Below are 25,058 nucleotides of genomic sequence, written 5' to 3'. Positions count from 1 at the left end.
AGACAACTCCAGGTTTCCATCCCTGGCTCTGCTACTTCCTTTGTGAATGACCTTGGGTAAATCACTTAATTTCTCTGAGCCTTAGTGTCCTCGTGTGGAAAATGAGAATAAAATCTACCCCACAGGGTGAATATACACAGACCTTACACTCTTGGACTGTGTGGTGGGATGAACAGTGGCCCTCCAAAAGATACGTCCACATCTTAACCCCCAGAACCCCTGAATGTGACTTTATTTGGAAAAAGAGTCTTTACAGGTGTGATTAAGTTAAGGATTTTGAGATGAGAAGATTGTCCTAGATTACGGGCATGGGCCCTAAGTGCCATCGCAAGTGTCCTTTTAAGAGAAAGGCAAAGGGAGGTTTGACACACAGAGAGAAGGGGAGGGAACAATGTGACCATGGAGACAGAGACTGGAGTGAAGTCAGGGAATGCCAACAGCCAACAGCCACCAGAAGCTGGAGGAAGCAAAGAATGCATTTTTCCCTAGAGTCTTTGCAGATGTACCTAGATTAAGGACCCTGAGGGGAGATCATCCTGGATTACCCAGGTGGGCCCTAAATTCAAAGACAAGTGTCCTTGTAAGGGACAGATGAGGAGACATAGGCACACAGAGAAGGCCGTGTGAAGAAGGAGGCAGAGACTGAAATCTGCATCCACAAGACAAGGGATGCCTGGAGCCACTAGAAGACTGAAGAGGCAAAGGAGGATTCTTTCCTAAAGTCTCCAAACAGAGCCTGGCCCTGCCAACACCTTGTTTTCAGACTTCTGGCCTCTAGACCTGTGAGAGAATACATTTCTGTTGTTGTAAGCCATTCAGACCATGGTACTTCATTACTGCAGCCCTGGTAAACGAATACACATTGCCTATCTCCCTAACATCACATATCATCCCTCGTCTCCTGCTTTATGTCAGAGCCATACAGACTATGCACATGAGAAAGCAAGCTTCAGGGGAGTGAAACTTTGATTTGGTCACTGTTATAACCCTAATTATTAGCATGGTGTCAGGTCCATGGTAGATGCTTTTTGCATTTTTTGAATAAATGAATGAATTGCAGTTCTCAGAGGGCAGGAGCTGTCTGTGATTTACTTCTATATCCTCAGCACCCAAAATCCAGGACACATGCTCCATATATGTGGAACTTCCTCCCCTCCCATCCATTCCAGCACTAAAGGGGCAACTCTGAAAAAAGGGGCAAATCTTACCAGCCTAGAGCCCAGAGATAAGCTTCCAGCCTCCAAAGAGCCCATGAGCCCTTTCTAGACCTTGTTTCCAAACTACCTCTAAACAGAAGGCTTGGAGAGAACCCATGACTGCAGAATCCTGGGGAGGATATTGTTTAAATAAACCGAGACTCAAGTCACCAGCGTCTGGCCTGGGCTGGGCCTCTGGGACCTGAGTCGGCAACATTTCATCATTAGGAGGAAAGGAGATGACAAACTCTTTCCTGAAAGAACCCAGCAGGCAGTCAGAATTACGGGATGTGGTAAATAAAACCATTATTTCCAAATACATATCCTAGGCAGCACTAAATGCATTCTGCGTATCACAGGCAAAACTAAATTTAGAACTGGCAGTTTGAGTCATATGCTGATTCCTGAAGAGAAAAACTAAATTCAAGGGGGGAAAAATGAAGTGAAATATGAAAATAAAAATGCAGTCTTAGTCCCTCAGAGCAACCTGTCAAGAGAGGTGAGGGAGAAGTTTCCTGCAGAGAATTGTGGCTATAGAGGAAGTCCAGTCGGGTGAGGGCTGGGCCCTGCTGGGTGCCACAGCAGCAGTGGCCTCTGAGGAAACCTCTGGAAGACACCCCTGTGTGGAACTGCAGAGGCAGGAGGGGACGCGGTATGCTGAGCCACAAGGTGGGGACACTGTCTCCAAAGCACCGTCACACATTGTCTTACTGAAGCCTTTTCTCAATCCTGCAGTGAAGGCGCTGTCACCCCATTGCACAGTTGAGGAACTGAGCCCAGTAGGGTGAAGTGACTTGCCCAAGTCATACAATGAGTGAGCAGGAAAGCAGGGATTTACTTCAAGAACCTTTTAATTTTAGAAGAGTGTTAGATTTACAGAAAAGTTGAAAAAACAGGTAGTTTACGAATACCCCTCCCCCCGGTTGCCCCTAAGATGTTAACATCTTACATCACTACAGTATGTTTGTCATAACTAAGGGACGAGCATTGATACATTACTATCAGCTAAATGCTACACTCTGTTTAGATTTCACAAGTTTTTCCCTAATGTCCTTTTTCTGCTCCAGGATACGGATACCACATTACATTTAGCTGTCATGTCTCATTAAGCTCCTCTGGTCTGTTATAGTTCCTCTTGCTTTCCTTGTTTTTGATGATCTTGACAATTTTGAAAAGTACTAGTCAGGTAGTTTGTAGGATGCCCTTCAATTTGGCTTTTTCTGATGTTTTACTCATGGTTAGGCTGGGATTATAGGTTTTGGGGAGGAAGACCACAGAGATGAAGTGCCCTTCTCATCACATCATATCGAAGGTACATAAAATATCAACACGATTTATCACTGATGATGTTAACCTCTATCACCCAGCCAAGGTAACGTTTGCCAGGTTTCTTCACTGTAGTTTCCCTCCTTTCCACCACTCCCCTTCCATGGTCCAGTCTTTGGAAGCATGTTACTGAGCAGAGCCCAACTCAGGGAATGGGAAGTTAAGTACCCGCTCCTAAAGCGGGGAGCCTCTGCATAAATGATTTGGAATTCTTCTGTATGGGAGAGCAGGGATTTAGATCCAGGTGGGAGCTCACAGGCTCTGAGAAGTGGGACTGTTCTTGTTAGTGAGAATCTCATTTCCAGCTTCCTCGTTTCCCAAAGTACTCATGTTTCTTAGGCATAGACTACTGGTTATCTACTCAAGACTCATTCTCTCCAAATTTTATTCAGGGCAGCCATGTGCCCGGCTAAAAGACTAATTTCCCAGACTTCATTAGGTTAGGTGTGGCCATGTAACTAGGTTCTGGTCAGTGGGTTGCAAGCAGACATGGCTGGGCACCACTTCAGGAAAAGTGTCTTAGCAGGTCCTCTTTTTGTCATTTTCCCTTCTATGTGTTTCATGCCTGAATGTGGATGTGGCAGCTAGAACTCTAGCAGCCATCTTGAACCATGAGAAAACCTTGATGATGAAAGCCTATGCTAAGGAGAGTAAAATAGAGAGATGGAGATTACTGGAAATAATCCGTGCTACCCATAGAGCTACTACACCAGCCCTGGGCTGAATATCACCAGACTTCTCATATGTGAGTGTGTTAGGCTCCCTGGGCTGCCATAACAAAATAGCACAGACTGGATGGCTTAAAGAACAGAAATTGATTTTCTCACAGTCCTGGAGGATAGAAGTCCAAGATCAAGATCAGGGTTAGGGAGTTACCTGGTGGCCTAGTGGTTAGGATTCTGGGCTTTCACTGCTGTGGCCTCGGTTCAATCCCTGGTCCAGTAACTAAGATCCTGCAAGCCGTGCAGTGCGGCCAAAAAAAGATCAGGTTGGTTTCTGGTGAGGCCTGTCTTCCTGGCTTGCAGATGGCCTTTCCTCTGTGCCCACATGAAGGGAGAGTGATCTCTGGTGTCTCTTCCTCTTCTATAAGGACACCAGCCCTATCAGATTAAGACTCCAGCCTTATGACTCAATCTTTGTTATCTCCTTTTAGGCCCTATCTCTAAATACAGTCAGATTGGGGGTAAGGGCTTTAACCTATGAATCTTGGGCAGACACAATTTAGCTCATAATAGTGAGAGAAAACTGACTTCTCTTTTTTTTAAGCCATTATTATTTCTGGTGTCCGTTGCTATAAAGCACACAAAATTCCTTACTGATAGACCTCCAAAGTCTAAGGAACATTTTCTAAAGCTTCCACCTTGATGACCTTGTAAGCTGAGAGTCCACAGGAAAGTACCAAAGACACCACCCTTTAAAAGGTCATTTTGGGGTTTCCCTGGTGGCGCAGTGGTTGAGAGTCCACCTGCCGATGCAGGGGACACGGGTTTGTGCCCTGGTCTGGGAAGATCCCACATGCCGCGGAGCGGCTGGGCCCGTGAGCCATAGCTGCTGAGCCTGTGCGTCCGGAGCCTGTGCTCTGCAGTGGGAGAGGCCACAACAGTGAGAGGCCTGCGTACAGCAAAAAAAAAAAAAAAAAATAAAAAAAAAAAAAAGGTCATTTTTGAATGCTGATTCATTAACATCTTTCCAGACACTAGGCTATGTGCTGGGGACACTGCCATAACCAAACACGGTCCTTGACTTCTATGCACTTATAGTCTTTACTGATTTACTTACCCTAAGCCCATCTCTTTCCAAAGGGAATTCCTATAATATAGTGAGTAAAAACAGAAGTGGAGATTCAAAACCATGAAAAGGAGGAGGATCAGACATGCCAGCTCTGGGAATTTATGTACGTGCTGTGTGTGACTCAAGCATTCAAGTTGGCTTTGAGCTTCCTAGGAGCCACCACAAAGTACAGAGTGTCTTGGTCCTGTTTTCTGAAAGGAGAATGAATCCTAGTCATTCATGGAAGTCAGGTGTGTTTTCTTTCCTGACCAAATTCCAGCCAGGTGACTTGAATGTCCTGGAAAGTACTATTTCCTGACCAAAACCCTAATGACTGCTCTAAATTCCATGAACAATGCATTAGCTCTTAGACACTCATCCAATAAAGCCAGAGAGTTCCATGGTTTACATACATGGTTTCAGTTTCCTATTCTAGAGCAGAGACCTTACTGAAGACCATGAGTGATCACTTTCAGACGGTGCAGAGAACAGGGGTTGGTAAATCCAGAAAGCTCTGAGGCTTGGACATTAGGTGTATGATTTTAAGAAGAAGAAATAGCAAGAAGATAGGGCCTCATAAAAAGGCCAGGGTAGATGGAAAGATGAAATACCAAGAATGAAGTCAATATGACTCACCCACCCATAGAGTTTCCTTCTTGGTATATCACAACAGGTGGCATCTTACAAGAGAAAGAGTATGGGTTTGAATCCCAGCTCTGTTACTCACTAGCTCTGTAATTTCAGGGGTGTTAACAGCTTAGAGCCTTCGTTTCCTCACGTAAAATGAAGCTGATATCTACTCACCGTGGGGATTAAATACAAAAACATACATAATAACTCTGCCACAGTTCAATCATAGTAACAACAGCCTACATATAAAGGCCTTATCTGTGCCAGGCACTGTATTATACACTCGACATGAATGAGCTCATTTAATTTTCACCATGAGGTACATGCTACCGAAGAATTAAAAAACTGTTGGTTTTTCCCTAAAGCTGTGCCAAACCACATCCTTGGATATTTTTGGAAGGAGTGTACCAGTCCTTGGAAGGAGTTTTGCAGATCCATTCCATGCAAAGCAGCTGTATTGACATCCATTTTGTAACTATCTGTAATCCCCAAAGTTTGCTGCAACTGACACAGAGCTTTAACTCTTGGGCTCCCCAGTGGGAGTTTGCAAACTCAAAGAAGCCCTTACAGGGACTTCCCTGGTGGCGCAGTGGTTAAGAATCCGCCTGCCAGTGCAGGGGACACGGGTTCAAGCCCTGGTCTGGGAAGATCCCACATGCCGCGGAGCAACTAAGCCCGTGCGCCGCAACTACTGAGCCTGTGCTCTAGAGCCCATGAGCCACAAATACTGAGCCTGCGTGCTGCAACTACTGAAGCCCATGCACCTAGAGCCCGTGCTCTGCAACAAGAGAAGCCACCCAGTGAGAAGCCCGCGAACCGCAATGAAGAGTAGCCCCCGCTCGCCGCAACTAGAGAAAAGCCTGCGCGCAGCAACAAAGACCCAAGGCAGCCAAAAATAAAAATAAATTAAAAAAAAAAAATGAAGCCCTTACCAAAAGGCTCTTTCCAAGCCCCATTTATGGTATGAAGAAAGACACTGAAGAACTTGGAGCATGCTATTAAAAGAAAGTGACCAGGCTGGGAGGATGGGGGGAATGGGGTTATTGTTTAATGGGTACAGAGTTTCAGTTTGGGAAGATGAAAAAGTCCTGGAGATGGATGGAGGTGATGGTTCCAAAACAAGGTGAATCTACTTAATGCCACTGAACTGTACACTTAAAATGGTAAATTTTATTAGGTATATTTTACCACAATAAAAATAGTAATAGTAATAATACTACTACTAAAGTAACCAGAGTGGTAGGGGGTCTAAAAACCATATATGATGGAAAGCACCTGAAAGAACTCAGGTATTCTGCAGGCAAAAGTTTTTGAAAGCCCCTGGTTTTCAGGATAATGATAATATTATCCACTACTTATCAAGCACATCATATATGTAGGCACTTCAGCTATATCATCCTTTATTCTCCAGGTTGGCTCTACAAGGCATTTCTTGCTTAGAGGGATCAGGTGACCAGCCCAGGATCACACAGCTAGAAAGTGGTAGAGATGAGATTTGAACCCAACCAGTTCCATATACCATGCTTCTATACCATGCTGCCTCATTCAAATATTGAATAGATACTTGGATATTAAAATGCTGAGATTTCTTTTAGTCTTAAGATTTTATTATTCTGAATTGGGGTGTGGGGGGTAGGAAGGTCAGACATCCATTTTCTTGAAGGCTCCATGCACTGTCAGGGCATATAGGTAAACCTGAGCCTACTGATAGGTACCCTACACTCCAGGGATAACCATTCTGATGAGAGGAAACTGGAAGACCTTTGAGATTAGAACCTAAGGCAATACTAGTTGATGCTGCCACGAGCTGCATCGGCCCCATGGACCACAACAAGCTCCCATGGCTGGGGAGGAGGCCATCGGTCAACAGAGAACACACAGCAAGCTCCAAATACAGCAAAAGCTACTGAAAGCACTTCTCCCCCACAGTGTAGTCACCATAGCCCAGGAGAGAAATTTCGAAGAGTAAGAGGAAGGAAAAGGATGAAACAGAGGACAGATAAGAGACAGGTGAGAGGGTTCTGAAGGCTACAACCTCTGTTTAAATCCCAGACTACTGTTCTACTGGGAAGAGCAGACTTGTCATCACTCTGAAGCTGGAGCACAGTCTCATGACAGCCTGGGGTGTCTTCAGAAGTCTCTTGGCATCCCTTCTATTTTTCAGTGACCTTCCTCCTGTCACTGAATCTTCCTTTCTATGGACAAATGGACTTGGGAAATGGTCCTCAGGTATAAGTCAGTATCACACGCACCCAGTTAACAAAGGTATTATGGTAGAGTCAAGGGAAATGGGTTTTCTATAATGCTGGCTATTGATCTGAGGCCCCTGGACACTGACTCTGCCTCTTCCCCACTGGACAAAATGTAGACTTGCTGACCCTGAGTTTCTTTCAAAAAGCAGGAGAGACTTTTGTAGGAGAGATGTTTGTAAACATTCTCTTAAAAGAAAACAGAAATTGTTTTAAGTTCTTCAAGAATGATGAGCCAAGCCTTGAATAAAAAGAAGACCTGTTATGCCACAAGAAGTGGCTATTACCTGGATGCAGCAGGACCTACTCTGCATGGCCAGTGCCATCAGCAGCTACATGCTCCGTTACAGACCCAGGAGCCAGTGGAGGAGTGTTGAGACACCCTGCATCTACTCCTGTCCTCCCTGCTCCCAACACATACCTGTATCCTTGAGTTATTAAGTTGGGAACTCAAAATAATCTTATAGATGTGTGTGTGTTCCCACCAATCCACAGACTCTTGCTGCATTTCCCACATTCTCCTTCAAGAATTACCTTGTTTCACTGATCCTACTGTACTTACTTGTAAGGTGGGACGCATCTGTACGAGCTACACGGGCTGCCCCATGTTGGCAGGGGGTCACCTCCTGAGAAGGATTCTTGGCATCCTGAGCAGAGCTGTGGCTGAGCGGCCTGCCACATGGATCTAGTTGGAGTCGGCTGGGCTCCACTCCACACAGTGCTTGGCTGTCGCCTGCTCACTTTGAGTGGAGGATCCGGCACTTATTTTAGGCTCTTATAAATGATACATTTTGTCATCTTGATTCTTCAAGGCCTTCTTTTAAGCTATTTTTTCCCTCTTTGGGAAAACCACTTTCACACTACGAGACAGAGCTGATCATAAATCAAGAGGAGCTCCAAGTGGCCAAAGGTTGAATTCCTGAATTCCTGATTTTGGAGGGAGTAAGCAGCCACCAAACCTGATCAGTCAAGGAAGAAGCTGGCCTCGTACAGGAAGAGCATCTTACTTCAAGTATGAAAAAAAAAAGGTTCACAACCTCTCTGATTCCTTGTCCTCTGATCCAGGAAGTCCTAGTACCAGACCTTTAAATACCACTTTCAACCCTCCCTTCCTGAGTCCCTACAGGTTGGTATCTCAGTAAAATGCTAAAGAGTCTCACCATCTGTAAAGTGGAGACAAGGCTACATGCCTGGCATAAAGTTAAAGCTCAGTGTGTGAGCTCTCTGACTCTCCTTGTCTCCTGCAGCTCTCAAGAAGACACACTTGTACCTTGAAAAATTATCATTGTTTCCCCTCTTCATTGGTCATGAACTACTCAAGAAGTGTTCTTAATTAATATGGTACAAAGAAGCCCAGCTGTACAGTGGACAGATGCTGAATTTGGAATTGGAGAGACCAGGGCTTGAATCCTGGCTTATTATGTAATAAACCAGGATAATCCTATACTTGTTACGTGATCTTGGGCAAGTTCCTTAATCTGTCTGGACATTAGTGTCTTAATCAATAAATGGGGATAACTCACTAACTTCAGAGTATCTTTCAAACTTTAATGTACATATGAGTTGCCAGGGAATCCTGTTAAAATACAGATTCTGACTCAGCAGACCTCAGGTAGGGCCTGAGGTTCTGCATTTCTTTCCTTTGGTTTTTTTTTTTTTTTAGTTTTTATTGGAGTATAGTTGATTTACAATGTTGTGTTAGTTTCAGGTGTACAGCAAAGTGAATTGGTTATACATATATCCACTCTTGTTTAGATTCCTTTCCCATATAGGCCATTACAGAGTATTGAGTAGAGTTCCCTGTGCTATACATAGGTCCTTATCAATTACCTGTTTTATATATAGTAGTGTGTACATGTCAATCCCAATCTCCCAATTTGTCCCTCCCCACCCTTACCCCCTGGCAAACATGAGTTTGTTTGAGGTTCTGCATTTCTACTCAGAGCGGGCCAAGGTCGAGGTTGAGAACTTGGGGATCACCTTTGGAGTAGGAAGGACATGCCTGGTCAGGACACTTTATAAATTTTGAAGGGCTATCTCAGTTTAGGGTCTGATTCCCTACCTATTGTTGTTCTACCTTAAAACACTAAGAAGGCCATTATACAACTCAACTTCGACTATGTATTAATCCTTAATTCTTTACAGATAAGCAAAATAGTAATAATTTATGTAAAATAACAAGGGCTGGGGAAAACCACTTGTCACCAATCCTCTTCCCCCAAAAAAACAACTAACCAACCAAGCACAACACCTCTCCTATCAACTAGCTGATGTAAAAGGCAAACAAACAGGGACTTCCCTGGTGGTGCAGTGGATAAGACTCTGCACTCCCAATACAGGGGCCCTGGGTTTGATCCCTGGTCAGGGAACTAGATCTCACATGCATGCCACAACTTAGTGTTCACATGCTGCAATTAAGGAGCCTGTGTGCTGCAACTAAGGAGCCTGCCTGCCACAACTAAGACCCGGTGCAATCAAATAAATAAATTTTTTTTTAAAAGACAAACAGAAACAAACAAATCTCCAATAGAGCTTTGTTTGGGGGTAACATTTGGCAGTAACAATGTAAACTGCACGCTCTCCAAAAAAAAAAGCATTGTTTTAAACCCCAGTGTTTATGACTAAACCTAAGAATTGACTTAGAGTGAAAGCAGGCTTTCGTACAGTGAAGATGGAAAAAACTGGGTCCCTGAGACTGCTTTGATGGGGGAGGAGGGGAGGAAACTGATGAGAGAATTTGATGGAATGAAACAAGGCAGCCAGTGAGTGACAAGGACTATGAAAGGGGCTCTCCTTGGAACAACTGTACCTGTGTTCAAGACAGAGCTTTAGGGTCACCTCGCTGGTGACACCTTCCCTGACAGCTGGTTCCTGCTCTTGTCGCCAGAGCAGTAATACCCACCCCTCTACCCATCCTGGAGCCAGTGTTTATCACATCGTATTGAACATTCATTTCCATATTGATCTCCAACCCCTCGAGGTCAGGGACCATGTCTTATTTATCTCTATACTCAGCCTGGCACAGTGCCCTGACACATATTAGGTACGCAGTGAATAATGCTGACTGAACGCATGAGGTGGAGGATATCGAAGAGAAAGCTTAACGACCTTGCTTCAGGTTTTCTCTCTCCTGGAAGTATTCATTCATATATTCTCTTGCTTGGTAAGCAGACATGCTCCAGGTGGGAGCACTCAGACCTTTTACCAGTTTTTAGTGTATTTCAGTCTGAGAAATGTTTCAAACTTTCTTGGTCCCAAGATTGTAAACTTAGTAATACATGTAATAATTTTACATACATATATATTAGTTTTATAAATATATGTAAAACTTTTAGCATTTTTCCCCAAGTGCTTTTCTTTTTTCACAGTAAACTGAGTACATAATTTCCCCATTTTCAAACAAGGAAACTGATGCCCAGAAAAATAATTAAGTGACCTAAGGCAGAGTCTCAATCTTTAAGGTACATAAAAATCACTTGGGACACTTGTCCAAAATACAGATTCCTGGCCCCCACTCTGAAATTCCGATTCAGTAGGTGTAAAGGGGAGCCCAGGAATCTGCATTTTCATGCTCCCAGGTTCTGAGGCAGGTGGTCTTGGCCCAGGGCCTTCCTCAGGTCAGAAGTCAGGAGCTCGGTGTCTGCTGGAGGTCATCTCAGGGCTTTGGTTCTAAACCTAGAGTCATGGGATGGGAGGCAAGTCACATGCACATCACCTTCACAGGGCCTGGCAGGAAACCTAAAACCGGAGACGCTCAGACGATGATGGCAGCTCCAGTGTCCCATGCGTAAAACCACAAAGCCAGAGTGCTGGCTGGTAGATGGATAACATTGCTGAGGACTCACGACCTGGAAGGCCAGGCTCTGGAAAAGGACCAGGTCCTCTAGGCAAGAGGGACCAAAAAAAAAAATTACAAAGAGGGTTAACTTAGAAAATATTGAAGGTGTTTGGTGCATTTATTTTGGATTTATTTCCCTCCCTGTCCACTTTGGGGTAGTTTACAAATGGAACCAATGGGACAACTCAGTAAAGAACAGCAGCCGAAGCAAGTACAAGTGGACTTCTCCCTTCCATCTGCCTTCCTCACCCAAGCTCCACTGGCTGGACTTCTGAGTTTCTCCCCCATCAGCTCCTTCCTTGTCAGCCGACTGCCAAGGCCCTAAAGACCTCAGGTGTTGCCTTTCATCCAAACTTTATACAAAAGTCTCCCAAAGCTCTGACTGCTGCTTGCCTCTCCTTTCCCAGTCTCCCTCCACTAGAAAGCCGCATTATCTTCCCAAGGTACAGATCTCATCACAGAGGGCAAGACCACTGTATTTGAAGCCAGAAGATCTGGATATGGTGCTGGCCCTGGCTCCAGCTCCATCATTAACTAGTTGTCTGACCTTGGGTTAGTAACTTCCCCTTTTTGGGATTCAGTCTTCATGTGTGAGATGGAGGGCTGGACTGGATCATCTCCAAAGTCCTTTCCAACCCTAGGATTTTATGCACACTTCTGCTTAAAAACTATTAGTGACATCTGATTGCCTACAGAATTAAATATATAATTACCTTACCCTGGAACATCTAAGGAGGCCCTCTATAATCTGGCCCTACTATGGACTAAATGTTTGTGTCCCCCCAAAATTCATTACGTTGAAACTCTAATCCCTGATGTGATGGTGTTTGGAGATGGGGTCTTTGGGAGGTGATTAGGTGATGAGGGTGGGGCCCTCATGATGGGATTAGTGCCCTGATAAAAAGAAAGAGAGCTTTCTCTCTCTCTCTCTCTCTGCTCTCTACCATGTGAGGACACAGCAAGAAGGCCATTTGTGAACTAGAAGGAGGGTTTTCACCAAGAACCTGACCATGCTGTCACCCTGATCTTGAACTTCCAGCCTCCAGAACTGTAAGAAATAAACGTTTGTTGTCTAAGTCACTCAGTCTACGGTACCCTGTTATAGCAGCCTAAACTGACTCAGGCCCCAACTTTTTTTTTTAAAAAGCATTATTCTCCTTTATGTTCCTTTTGTTATAGTCAAACTGAAGTATTCCCAGTTTCCTAAACATGCCTGGAAATTTTTTGCTCCCTCAATGCTTTTGTCATTATTTTATCTTAGAAAACCTACTACATCTATTTCAATATGTATGATCCCTACATTTTTTGAGGTCCAAATCCCATGGATCTCTTTTAGGTTTTCCCTTTTTAAAGCCTAAAAGCAAACTCTTTCCCCTCTGACTGCGAGCACTTCATCTGCCCCCTCTCACAGCTGGTATCACAGTTCTCCCTGGGCCTGGTCCTTGCAGCCTTTTGTCAGCTCCCTCAGGGCAGGGCCTGCATAAGTCTCCTACCACTTAGCACAGGGCCCTGCCCAGAGAAGGTTTTGACAAATGGTTGTTGAATGAATGTCAGAAAGCACATGCTCCCGTTTTAGTTAGATTTTGAATTTCAGTGGGAGCCGAGGCAGAAAGGGTAACATGGGCAAAAGAAAAAATATGAATTCCTGCTGCAGTGAACAACTTTTTCTTTGAATTGGCCCCAAGGATGTGAGTCATAAAAAAGGGCCACTGAGCTTGGCGGCGCAGTGTACCCATTGCTCATAAAGGCCAATGGCTGAATGCCTGAGGTGATTTTCCCTGCCAACAACAGCTTGTGCTGAGGAGCTCGACTTGGTGGCTGTAGGCTAATAACCAGGAGCTCTGGGCAGCCCCTGAGCACATCCTCATGGCCACGGTGGCTCGGTGAATTCTGAGCCCTACGTGGTGTGTTAAGAGGTAGACTTCCTGCCTGTATGATGTGCTTGAAGGGGTCTCCTCTTCTGATCTCCCCTAGTCCAGTCCCCGTTGATTCTCAGTCTACCTGGGGTCACAGTCAAGTGTGTATATGTTTTATCTTGATGACTAGACTGTCAGTTTCTGCCTAGAAGGCTCTTGTACATCTTGTGTCTTGTTCATCTTCCTCTCTCCCACATGCCTAGCACAAAGCCCTGCTCATAGCAGATGTCAATAAATGTTTTCTGGATGGATGCTCAAATTTAGATCAAATTGACTCAAATCCCAATTAAAATCCCCAGTCAGGAAGACAAGATTTAATTCATTTTCTTTCCTACAAAAAGGACAATCTTGCTGTTTAATATAACCTAATACATTTTCTTCACAACTCAGAGACAGACGCAGGTTCTGTTTTTAGAAGGCATATCTGAGATGTTGTAAAGTGTTGCTTCATTTTGATGTTTTATTCTGATTAAATTTGAGGCATATCAGAAATATGAGTGATGACTTGGCTTGCTCTAAACCATTCTATTCATCAACTTCGAATCCTAGGACAGCAGAATGTGAAGGGCCATAGGGACCAACCAGGTCATTGTATAGTTAAGAGAAATGAAATTCAAGAGCTGGGATTAGAAGCCAGGTTGGATGTTTGGTTGGTTGGTTGGTTGGTTATTTTCTCTCCTAGTTAATTTACTCAACAAACATCACCAAGCACACACCGTGTGCCAGGTCCCGTTCTGGGTGCCAGGGATATGGAACTGGCAAGGACAATCACGGCCACCATTGAACTCTTAGACTAATGGTTATTTCCTGGTTTCTCAGCCCAGGATATTTTACCTTCTTCAAAGGAGCTACATGGTCTTTTCAAAAGAGCTTCCTGGGGAAAGAGACCAATGTCAGTTGGACAAGAAGGCCTTGCATTTATTAAAATACTGCACTTCCCTACAGGTCAAGTGCATCCATTCAAGGGCTAGTGGACCAGAGTTCCTTGAAAGCCTGGTACTTTCTGCCTCAGCACTGCCCCCTTGGAGTTCATACAACCATGGCCACACTCAAAAATATGTTCCTTCAGGCTAGATCGTTATTTCTTCTGTTGGCCCAATAGCCACTCTCCCGTCAACAGCAGGGACGCTGGGTTCTCTCTGACTGTCCTCCAGGTCTTACACAATGTAGGTAATTTATACTTGTGGCTGATGAGATAACTATAAAAGGTAGTTTTCGGTCCTAGAACACTTCTCTCTTTGAACTCCTCCACAGACTCATCTTCTTGCGGGAATGGCAAATAGGCCTCATCCCCTGCCAATTCTGGTTGACGGGAAGTGACTGCCTGGAGAGCTGTGGTAAGAACACTCCTGAGGCTGCATCCAGACGCAGCAGGTATGGGGCAGCTATGTGCTTTCCATTATCTAGACCCTGGTTTTAAGACCTCCATTGGTCCCTGGATGTGTAAAGGATCAAGTCCGATACACTCAATATGGCACACAAGGCACTTGGCAGAGCAGTCAGCAACCTTAAATACCAGCCTGTTCCTCCCCACCATACACTCTAAACCCCAGCCACACTCAGCTGTTTTCTGTTTCTTGAATATACCGCCGTCTTTCAGGATTCTGGCCTTTGCAAATGCTATTCCCTTTTCTGGAATGTTCTTCCTCCTAACCCCTTTGATGCCCGATTTCTCTGTGAGGCCTTCCCTTACTTCCCCTATGAAAAGTCCTCTCCTTCATGTTCCCACATCCCCTTTTTCATCCCTCTGTCATTATCCCGACTCACTGAGATTTGTCTGTTTACATTTCTATCTCCCCCAAGAGAAGGGAGGTGCTGAAGAGCAGAGCCCTATCTTACTCACCACCGGCAGAACACCAGCCACGGATAAGGCACTTGCTATAGGACTGCTGAACGAATGAATTCTTTGAAAAATCTCCCCTTTTCACTCCTCCAAGCTGTCTTTCAGAGATGCAAGGACTAGCCTCTGTCTCTGGTCTCTCAAACTTGCAGAGGTACATCCTGGCAGTCAGGTCCGTCACCTCTCCAGTCTACCCACCGCCAGATGTCTGTCGTCCCCCTCAACCCCCAGTTTAGGAACTGAAACTAGGGATCACTTTGATTTATGCTAAATGGTACTGAATAGATTGAGCAGAATGGATTATTTCATCTAATCCTTCACCAAGCCCTGCTGTCCTAACTTCAACATAATCACAAACTGATGTGCTTCTGTCTCCACTGTCATAACCCAGTCCAGGCCACTGTCAACTCTCCTGGGCTATTGTAACAGCCTGCTAACTGGTATCTCTGCTTCCTCGTTCACATTTTACAATCCATTCTCCACTTAGCTTTCTTTCAGATTGCATCACTCCTCTGCTTAAAGCCCTTCAGTGGCTTCCCACTAGATCTAGAAACGCAAACTCTCTGGCCTCCGGGACCCAACATCCTCTAGCTCCCGACCTTCTCCATCTTCCCTCCTCCCTCCTCCCTCTGGCATGCTGTGTCCCAGTCGTCCAGATCTCCATTTCACTCCTAGAACAGCCAAGCCCTTTCCACCCCTGGGTCTTTGTTCTCGCTGCTCCCTCAGCCTGGAATCCTCCTGCCCCAGCTTTTCCTTGAAGATCTCAGCTCAAAATGGCAGCTCTTCAAGGAGTCCTTCCCTGACCACCCTACCTAACCACAGTGCACAAAACACCTGCCAGGTACTCTCTATCCCACAGCCCAATTAATTTCTTTCATGAAACTTAAAATCTCAAATTATCTTTCCAACTTATTTCACGTTTTTATTCTCTACCTCCCACCCTAGAATGTGAACTCTGGGAAAGCTCCGTGAAAGACAGACCCGCGTGCTTCCTTCACTGCCACACCCAGGGCCCGGCTGAGAGCGGGTGCTAAATAAACATTTATTGAGAGCCAAAGAAATACATTTCTGAGGATCCCCAAAGACAGGGCTCCTATTTTTGCCCATGACCTACTGCATATGCTTCTTAAACATTAAATAATAAGCTGTAGAACATGACGCTGGAAGTCAGGAGACCTGGGTTCCAGGTTACTGCCTTTTGCCAGCCCTCATGAAACACAACATAACAACATGAAGGTTTCAGGCAAGATGCCAAAATAAAGAAAACCACCTGAGTTTGCCTTAAAGAAAGTCGGGAAAGGGGAGTGTCCTTCAGCTGGAGAGGCCAGGGCAGGCTTTAGGGTTCCAGCACATATAGCCCTGGGGCAAATGTCAGGGGTGTGGAGCAGCATGCCAGGAAACGATGGTGCTTCCTGAACTGGCAGAAGACTAAAGAGGTGGTATCTGACAGACAGCTCAGATCAGAGACTTGAAGTGGCCTCTGGGGGGTGGGAAGAGAGTGAGAGAGAAAGCTATGAAAGGACTTCAGCATGACCTCAGCTTCTAAATGGATTAAATGGGATGCAATGGAAAGACCACTGGATTAGGAGTCAGAGGGGGAACTAGAGAAAGGAAGGAAGCATTGATTGAGTGCCTCATCCATTGTAGGCCCTGTGCTACGCAGTTTACACACATTCATTCAGTCCTCGTAATCACCCTCCCAGGGAGGTATTAATATCCTTATTTTATAGAGAAACTGAGGCTCAGACAAGTTACTCTAGCTCTCTGAATTTCAGGATGCTTATCTGTAAAACAGATAATAATAAAACCCATCTCTAATGTCTAGTGGGAGAATGCAATGAGATAAGGTGTAGAGCACCTATCACCATGCTGGATGCTTTGGAAACTTCACTGTTACCACTAATGTTGATAACCATTTATAATACTAATGACTAGTATGTGCAAGGTCACAAAGCTCATGAATGTCATAGATGAGATGCAAATGCTGGATGGTGTTTCACCCTGTCAGGCTGCCCCTTAAAAAGACCAGGATTTGAAAAACAGCTCTGCCAATAATCAGCTGCGTGACGTCAGACAAATTACGGTACCTTGCAAGAGCCATATTCTCTTAATCTGAATAAAGGGGCCAAGAACTCTACCCTACAGAGCCTGCAGGGATGTTGGAGGAGAAAATAACCAATGAATATGAATCTGCATTGTATGTGCAGATGGAAACTGTGATGACTGTGATAGGCACCCTGAACCGGGACAAGTGTCTTCGGGATGGCATGATTCACGTGTGCTAGATGGTGACAATGAAGCCAGAGCCATGCCTGGGCTACCAAGAATTTTGCAGGCAGCAAATGGCCTTGAGTTGACAGTGACTGTGCTAGCTCCATCCAAAGGCTAGTCCATAACTCGTTAATGCTCCCCTGGAAAATAAAAACAGTGTGAACCTCCTAAGACACCATCAGAAACATGCATCAGGATTTTATCCAACACATTAGGAAAATAACTCCTCACAAAATCAGCTTTAGGAAAGAGCTGGCATGAGAAGGCGACATAGCCAGAATTCTTACAGGGGTCAGAATGCAGCAACATGCCACCCTTGGAACCTGAAAGGATTTCTCTGTAATGAGGCCTGAGTTCTCTGGGGAAACTTAAGCCAGGTGGGCTAACTGCTTGCTAAGCCCATGTCTCCTCAGGCAGAAATAGGACAGTGTGTCCCAGCCCCAGGCTGCCAGAGAGCTGGCACATGCCCTGCATTGTGCTCTGGGGAGCAACGAATGTTCTCTCTGACCAGAGTGTGCAGACCCAGGCCGTGCGCACACACCAGCGCTGACAGCTGATCCGCTGATTAGGGGCTCCGCAAAGCTTTCCCCTGTCTTATATCCTGGGGTGCTGGCTGCTAGGCTTAACTCATTTGACCCTTGTACACACACTTTGCGAAGTATTATGGACCTGGTTTTGCAGACCAGGAGAAGGAGGTTCAGACAGCAACTCGCCCAAGTCACACAGTTAGGAAAGGCGGAGCTGGGATTTAGCCAAGGTCCTTCTGACTTCAAGGACACTTCCATCCTTGGCAGACTTGCCTAAGGCAGACTTACTTTTCAAGATGAAAAGCAAAGCCAAGAATGAGAGAATCTTAGAGATGCAATTCTCAGTCTACCATCCCACCCTGGGAAGGAGTCTCTCTGTCCCTCCTGACATATGGTCACCCTCTGCAGGAACATCTCGCCTAAACAGAGGCTCACCATCCACTCCAGTTGTACAAAGTTCTTTGTTCCACTGACATAGGGAATGTCAGCTTCCCCCAAGTGCCTAAATTGGCATAGTGTTTCCCCTCCCTCACTGCACTGCATGTTAAACATACTAGAGGATTTTTGAAAGGACACTGTGCTCACTTTCATGATGGTAATCACTGTCCTGAATTCATGTGGCTCGTGAGTTTAGATTTTCACAAGGCAAATGTTCTTACAGCATGTATCTGCTGCACATGGGTATTCGCAGATCCTATCACGTGGTGCCAGGGCTGAATGAGTCACTCCTCTGCTCTCCCCCCTCTGCCCCCCAGTCCCACTTCCTCGGCCATTTCAGACGAGGACACAAAGCCTGCACTGCCACTTCTCTCGCCATCACCTGGACACAGAAAGATGCTCGCGGACAACAAATAGGAACACGTGGCCCAGGCGTGGGCATGGGGGGGTTGGAGCTCAGGCTGCCCAGCTGTGCCCCTTTCACAGTAAAGAACTGGCATTGATGCAGATCCTGTCTAGGGAGACTCTGCGAAAGAGAGGAAGTCCAGAGACAGATGTGGGAGTCTCAGCTGCAGAGGGAGCCCCTGACGAACCAACTCTCTGAAGTCAAGGACATGGCCCCTTGATAAAAGTCAGCAGTCAGCATCCTGGAGATTTAGTATTCAGAAAAAGGGCAGCATCCTATGTGGTTTCTTTCTGATCACAAGAACAGCAATGCCAGAAAGGTTCTGGGGATGACACTTCCCAAAGAACCAGGGGTCCTTTCTGACTTGGCATTGTGCCTGCCATATTGTAGATAGATATTAATAGAAAATATTTTAATTAATAAATGAATAAAGAAATGCACACACATCAAACACAAATATCTCAACCACAGATTTGGGGAAATAAACACCTAAGACAATATGTATCAATATCTGAATTGTTTCCCCTGGGGAAGCTGACTCTCTCCCCAGACTGTTTGTACCCCTCCCTTGGGCTGAATTCTCTCTTGACACCCCTTTTCAGGATATTCTGGTAAGGAAACAGAACCACGAAGGGTGAGAAGCAAATCATGAGTCCTCAGACCAACCGGACTAAACAAGCCTGACCCCCAGAGAGGTTGGATCTGGGTCAGAGCGCCCAAAGGCATTTCAAGGTTATTGTGTCCTACCATGGCAGCCCCAGGCATGGATCACCTACATCTGGATGTCTAAAAGGCACCTCAAACGCAATGTGTTCAAAAGCAGATCAAGATCTTTCTACCCAAATCTGGTCTTATCTTTTTCAGCTTTTTTGTTTGTTTGGTTGGTTAAGCTTAGCATGGCAGGGCCATAATTCATTTGTATATCCAGAAACCTGGGAGCTGTCCTTCCTACTTCCTCTTTCTTCATAGGTCCATCATCAAGTCTTGCCAATTTTACCTCCTAAATATCTCAAACCCCTTCTCCCTCCTCACCTCTGATGTCACTACTCAGCCCAATCCAGCGTTATTTTGAGGAGGGACTAATGCAAAGCTTCCTCTTACCTGGTTTCCCAACAGTGACTTTTGTACCCTCCTACCCATTCTCAACACCACTGCCAAAAAGACCTCTTATAAATACCAAGTTGGTCATATCACTCCCCACATGTGCAACACACATGTATAATAACTTCTGTTCCAAATCCTTCAATGGTCCCCATGATCATAGAATAAGGAGGCCCTGATCTCCCTCTCCAGTCTCACACTCTTCCCCACTCTCTGTACTGAAGTCACACTGACCTTCTCAGTTCTCTGAAAGCACTAAGCTACCTCTCACCTTAGGGGCCATACTGGTCCATATGCTTAGGAAGCTTTTCTCTACTTCACTCACTCCCTCACCTAATAAACTCCTAATGATCCTTCAAATCTCAGCTCAGTGTTACTTGCTCAGTAAAACTATCCCTGAGCACCTGAAGTAGGTCAGGACCCCTGTTATATACTTTCATGGCAACCTGTCCCTTTATCTCATAGCATTTATCCTAGTTTGTAATTTTATAATTATTTTAATAATTACCCTAGTGTAAATATTTTAATAGTGTCTGATTCCCCCATGAGACTGTAAGCTTCTTGAAGGCAGAGATCATATCTGTTGTATCATTACTGTATCTCCAGCTTTTAGCACAAGGCCTGACACATAGTAGGTAGTCAATAAAAATACACTAAATGAATAAGTAAAACACAGCTCTTCCCTTCATTTATTCCAACCAATAACACCATGTTCCTTTCCAACACCATTCCTGAGGTTCTCTTGAGTTTGTCTTAGGAACTACTGGGTTTTTTTGCCATCTCTCCTCATCCTTCTAGTATCTACTATGATGGCCTATCTTCTATAGAACAAGAGATCATGGCATTGTCACCATCACTGTCATGGGTCATCATCACCACAGTTAACATTGATGGAGGATTTCCTTACCATGTGTTAGGCACTATGTGAAGTACCACGCATGTGGTATTCACACAGTCCTTATAGTACTATGAGGTATACATTACTAATCCTATTTTGCTGATAAAGAAACTGAGACTCAGAGAGGGTTGGCTAGAACATCGTAGGGCCAGGACTTGAACCTCAGTCTAACTCTGAAGTCTACAGTCTTAATGACAACCTACTCCCCTGTAGTGATGTCAGCACAGGGAAGATTCAGCACAGGAGGCACTTGGTAAAGGGCGGCTGTTGTTGTTATTGTGGTGCTGGAGGCATCGTGGGGAGGGATAACCATTTTCCATTTTTCCCAGAGGACAACGAATCTGGCTGCCCTTTGGGGGATAAAACAGCTGGACTTGGTTTGAAAAAGACTTTTAAGGGGAGTTCCCTGGAGGTCCAATGGTTAGGACTTTGCGCTTTCACTGCTGAGGGCACGGGTTCGATCCCTAGTCGGGGAACTAATATCCTGCAAGCCGAGGGGCACGGCCAAAAAAAAAAGACTTTTATGGAAAGCAGCATGCTGTGGCAGTTCCAGCCCAGAGTGTGTGGAGAGGGGAGCTGATGTGCTAACAAAACCAACCCAAAGATCTTTGGCCCTGGAAACTAACCCCTCTAAATGAACCTGGGTTTCTCACTGCAAGCCCAGACATCAGGCCTGCATGGGGAACCCAAATCTATAATAGTTCCTTGAATTTCTTTTGCTACTTCTTTTTCTATTTCCCTGTAGCAGAGTAATAGAGAGAATACACTGCATTTGGAGTCAGGAGATTCTAAGTCCGAATTCTGATGTGCTCAGGACTGAGCAAGGCCTGGACCTCAGTCAGAGCCTCAGGGTCCCGGGAAGCCAGGGGATGATAAAAGACCATATTTCATCCTCAGTGGCTGGCTTGGGGATGATCCATTCTTCTGAGTCTTATGAGTTTCTTCCATGTAAAGGAAGAAAGCAACTAAAGTCTCTGAGTTCCTACTTAATGTCAAGCACTTTTACATGCATATGCTCATGTAGTAAGTTAATCCTCACAACAATCTTGAGCAACAGGTGCTATTATCCTTATTATACAATCAAGGAATCTGCAGTTTAAAGAGATTAAATGACTTGGAATAAATTACTATACAAGAAGAGGTAGAACTGAGATTCACATCCATTTTTGTTAGTTTCCAAAATCTGTTTTTTTTTTTCATTTTATCATATCAGAAGATATATAATGACTGAGTCTACAGGAAAAATTATGGAAACTACTTGGATGTGCACAAATGGTAGCGAAGCCACGAAAGCCCATTCATTCCCTCCTTCTGCTTACTAAGCACTTCCTGTGTGCCAGGCTTTGTACTGGATTCCAGGGATACAGAGGTGGGCAAGATGTGGCCCTGCTCCTGAGAAGTTCACAGTCTAGTGAGGGGAGCTCTCTAGGGAAAAAAAGGATTAGAGAAAATCAAGAAAACTGAGCAAGAAAGAGAAGGCAGAGGATTCTAAAACAGAACCAGTGGGGTTCTTGGAAGATAACTATTCCAAACCTGGCTGCATGACCTGGAGTCACCTGGAGGATTGTTAGAACTAAAAATTTGCAAGTACTCAATTCCCAATTCTACAGATCTGAAATTGGGCCCAGTAATCTGTTCATTTAACAATCATCTCAAGTGATTCGACAGAACTGGTTCACAGGCCAGGTGAGCAAAACCACACTGATCCAACCCTTTCACTCTGTAGGTATGAGAGCAGAGGGGCAGAAAGGGAAAGTGAGCAGCCCAAGGACACACAAGAGTCAATGCTTCAGACTTATGTTTCCACCTCACAGCCAAGTGACTTGAAGTCATTTTTCAAAAATTCAGAATGATTTATTTTTAAGCATGATATATACATTTATAAGTGCACATATGGCATAGTTTATGTACATGCATTAGGTAGTTCTTTGAGAATGATGTTACATGCCTACTGGAAAATTATGTTCTACAAAAGTACAGTGTGGAAAATAATACAGATCAATTTAAGAGACTAAAATTATACATGGATACACAAAATGGATATAGGTTTTCATAATCAAGAACAGTATTCTCATCCTCTGCTCGCCTCTGACCTACATTTGACCTACCCTCCTACCTCTGAGCACCTCCAACCTAGGGGATCATTATAGTGCAGAAAACTTATTAATTAATCAAGTGCTTCAAGGTACTGGTTCCCAGACTGTGATGGAGAGAAGGGGAAAGCCACAGACAAACAGGCACTTTAGGAGCTGGCTACAGACTTGTCTACCCACAGCATCTTCCCCACCCAGAGTGACATTCTGGTCACTGAAAAAGTGCTGTGCCTCCCACTGCGGACCTCTCTGCTGTGAACTCAATCCCCTCGCCCCACTAGATCATCAGAAAGATCCTCTCTTCCTCCCCGCTTGAGATTCTTTCCACGGGCTAAATGGAGGACACAGGCAAAGGGCAGAGGTACAGAGGGGCTTTGCGGCACGAGGGGAGGCCGGCCCCTCTGCGCGGCTTCTGTGAGCTCACGGCGCAACTGCTCCCCGGCCACTGCCACTGGCTCCCCTTCCCTTCTAGGTTCACCGTGGTTTGTCTGTATCTGCTTGTTTGAGAGCTCAGAGCAAACTCTACCTGCTCTGTTTCCACTCCTTCTCGGCCATCTATTCGGAGGTCTTGGTACAATGAATCCAATTCTATTCACCTTCTGAGGCTCAGCTATCAGGTTAGCTACCTCTGAGGCACAGCTAATCCTTCCTCTTCCACTCCCAGGCCGCAGGCTCTGAGGCTGGTAAGGGAGCCCAGAAGCAGGGGTTGGCGATGTAGGTAGGAGAGACTCAGGAAAGTTCAGCGTTAGAGAAGCCAGATGTAGAAAGGGTTCCGCGAGGGGGTCATCAGTGTGCTGAGAGAGGAGGCAGCCTCTGGAAGGCTGGAGGTGAGGCTTGGGCTCAGCGGGCACTGGCCACCCTAGCCTGGCTCTGCCACTGGGTAAGTCACGCTCTTCTTGTAGCCTCATTTTTCTCATCTGTAAGTGAAGAAATTGAACTAGCTTATGTCCGTGGTTCCCATCTGCTTCTGAAATTCTAGATTTTCATTTTTTTCCCTTTGGCATTGGATACAAATGACTAAGATTGACACTATAATCCAGAATCATAGATTCTGAAATCTTAGAGCTAGAAGAGATTGAGCAATCCACTTTTCTCTTCCCTATCCATTTGATGATAAGTAAACTGAGGCCCAGAGAGGGACTGTAAGTTCTGTGAGGGCAGGAACTGTCTGTTTTGTTCTCTGTGACATGTATGGCACATTTTCAAAAATATATGTTGAATAAGTGAGTGAACAAATAACCTCCCTCAGAGATTATGCAGCCTGGGGACAGGGGAAATATCCTCACTCCTTGCCTGGAGGGAGGGAGGGAGGGAGGATAAGGCGGGAGCCTCAGACTGCTTCTGGCCCTGAAGGTATGGTGCTTTCCAGCTGGAGAGCCAGAACAGAGCCAGGAACAAATTCTCAAGGCTGGTGGTGCCAGCAGCCATCGGCCACAAAGTGGGCTTCTGCTGTAGTCCTCCGTGCTGCGCATAATGAATCACGATGTGTCAGTTACTGCATTCTGTTAACAAGCTTGTGTCCGCCTGTGCATCGCCAATGAGTGCCCTGCAATTTGCCACAGGTCTGCAGTTAAGATGTGGCAGAGCCAGTGGGACAGAGCATCTTGAGACACTCCAGGCCCAGGGAAATCAAGTGGTTGGTTTGTTTTTGGCAACTACTGGCTTCAATGATTGGGCAGTAGTATGTAGAAAGGTACTTTCTCCTCTCTGGGGAAGACATCTGCGTACCCTTTCCTGTCCTGGAAGGAGTAGGTTGTCTGACTCAGATAAGTCCAGCTGGAGAAAGCCATCTCTACTGCTTTCTCTGAAGTACCAAGCAAAATGGGGCAGAGGTAGAGTGGTAATTTAAAAAAATCACCTCTAGCATGGTTTGATGAACTGGTCATCTGGTTATCAGCTTTGAAGTCTCACACAGGATTCAAAATCTGGCTCCACTACACATGAGCTGTGTGCTCTTGCATAAGTCTCAATTTCCCTGTGACTCAGTTTCCACATCTGCAAAATGGGGATAATAATATCTACTTTGCAGAGGTATTTGCAAGGATTAAATGAGATAATGCATACCAAACCCAAAATCGTAGCAGGAGCACAATACATGAGCCTCCTATCATGTTCGAGATGTTCCCTGAAGGGATTCTAATCTCTTGAGGAAGACTGGGGCCAGGACCTAGGCAAACCCAGACAAGAACCTCTGTGTCTTTGATGTATGTGTGTTTCCCCCAAGTGGCTCCACAGTGACAATTATGACTGCAGTCATGTGAGGATGTCGGGTCTGCCTTCTGCACCTCCACACCGTCTGCGTGAGAAGTGAACAAGCCTCCCGGTGAGAGGGGAGGCTGCTCATTTCTCAGGCAGCACCGCTGCAGCCCCTGACCTACTTTCTTACTAAAAATAGCCCCTCTTAGGTCACTGCCGCAAATTGAATTCCGCTGCTTCACTGCACCCAGTAAACAGGTGGGTGGGTGTCAGAGCACATTTGGTGAGCAGGAGTCCCCACTTCTGTGGCGCATGGCTGCCCAAGCATGCTAATCCCACACGTCTGCACAGAGGGCAGGGGCT

At 45.4% G+C, this 25,058-nt stretch overlaps 1 protein-coding gene across 16 annotated transcripts in view; it reads right to left on the bottom strand.

The window, feature by feature from the left end:
* Positions 1 to 25,058, bottom strand: part of SERGEF (secretion regulating guanine nucleotide exchange factor) — a 218,441-nt gene that overhangs the window by 35,342 nt on the left and 158,041 nt on the right. Inside the window, exon 12 of one of the 16 annotated variants that reach the window (XM_049712854.1) lies at positions 3,648 to 4,133. The exons of 8 other annotated variants lie outside the window; for them this stretch is intronic. In XM_049712854.1, the coding sequence (XP_049568811.1) occupies positions 3,937 to 4,133 (197 nt within the window). In that variant the 3' untranslated portion in view covers positions 3,648 to 3,936. Of the gene's footprint in view, positions 1 to 3,647; positions 4,134 to 10,719; positions 11,055 to 22,168; positions 23,417 to 24,227; positions 24,495 to 25,058 lie in introns of those variants that run through there. 7 more of the 16 variants (XM_049712856.1, XM_049712862.1, XM_049712852.1 and 4 more) reach the window with 7 other exon arrangements.

Source organism: Orcinus orca, chromosome 8, assembly GCF_937001465.1.
Source record: "Orcinus orca chromosome 8, mOrcOrc1.1, whole genome shotgun sequence".
Classification (NCBI taxonomy): domain Eukaryota; kingdom Metazoa; phylum Chordata; class Mammalia; order Artiodactyla; family Delphinidae; genus Orcinus; species Orcinus orca.
Note: the sequence above shows the minus strand (reverse complement) of the source record. Positions and strands in the feature narration are given on the sequence as shown.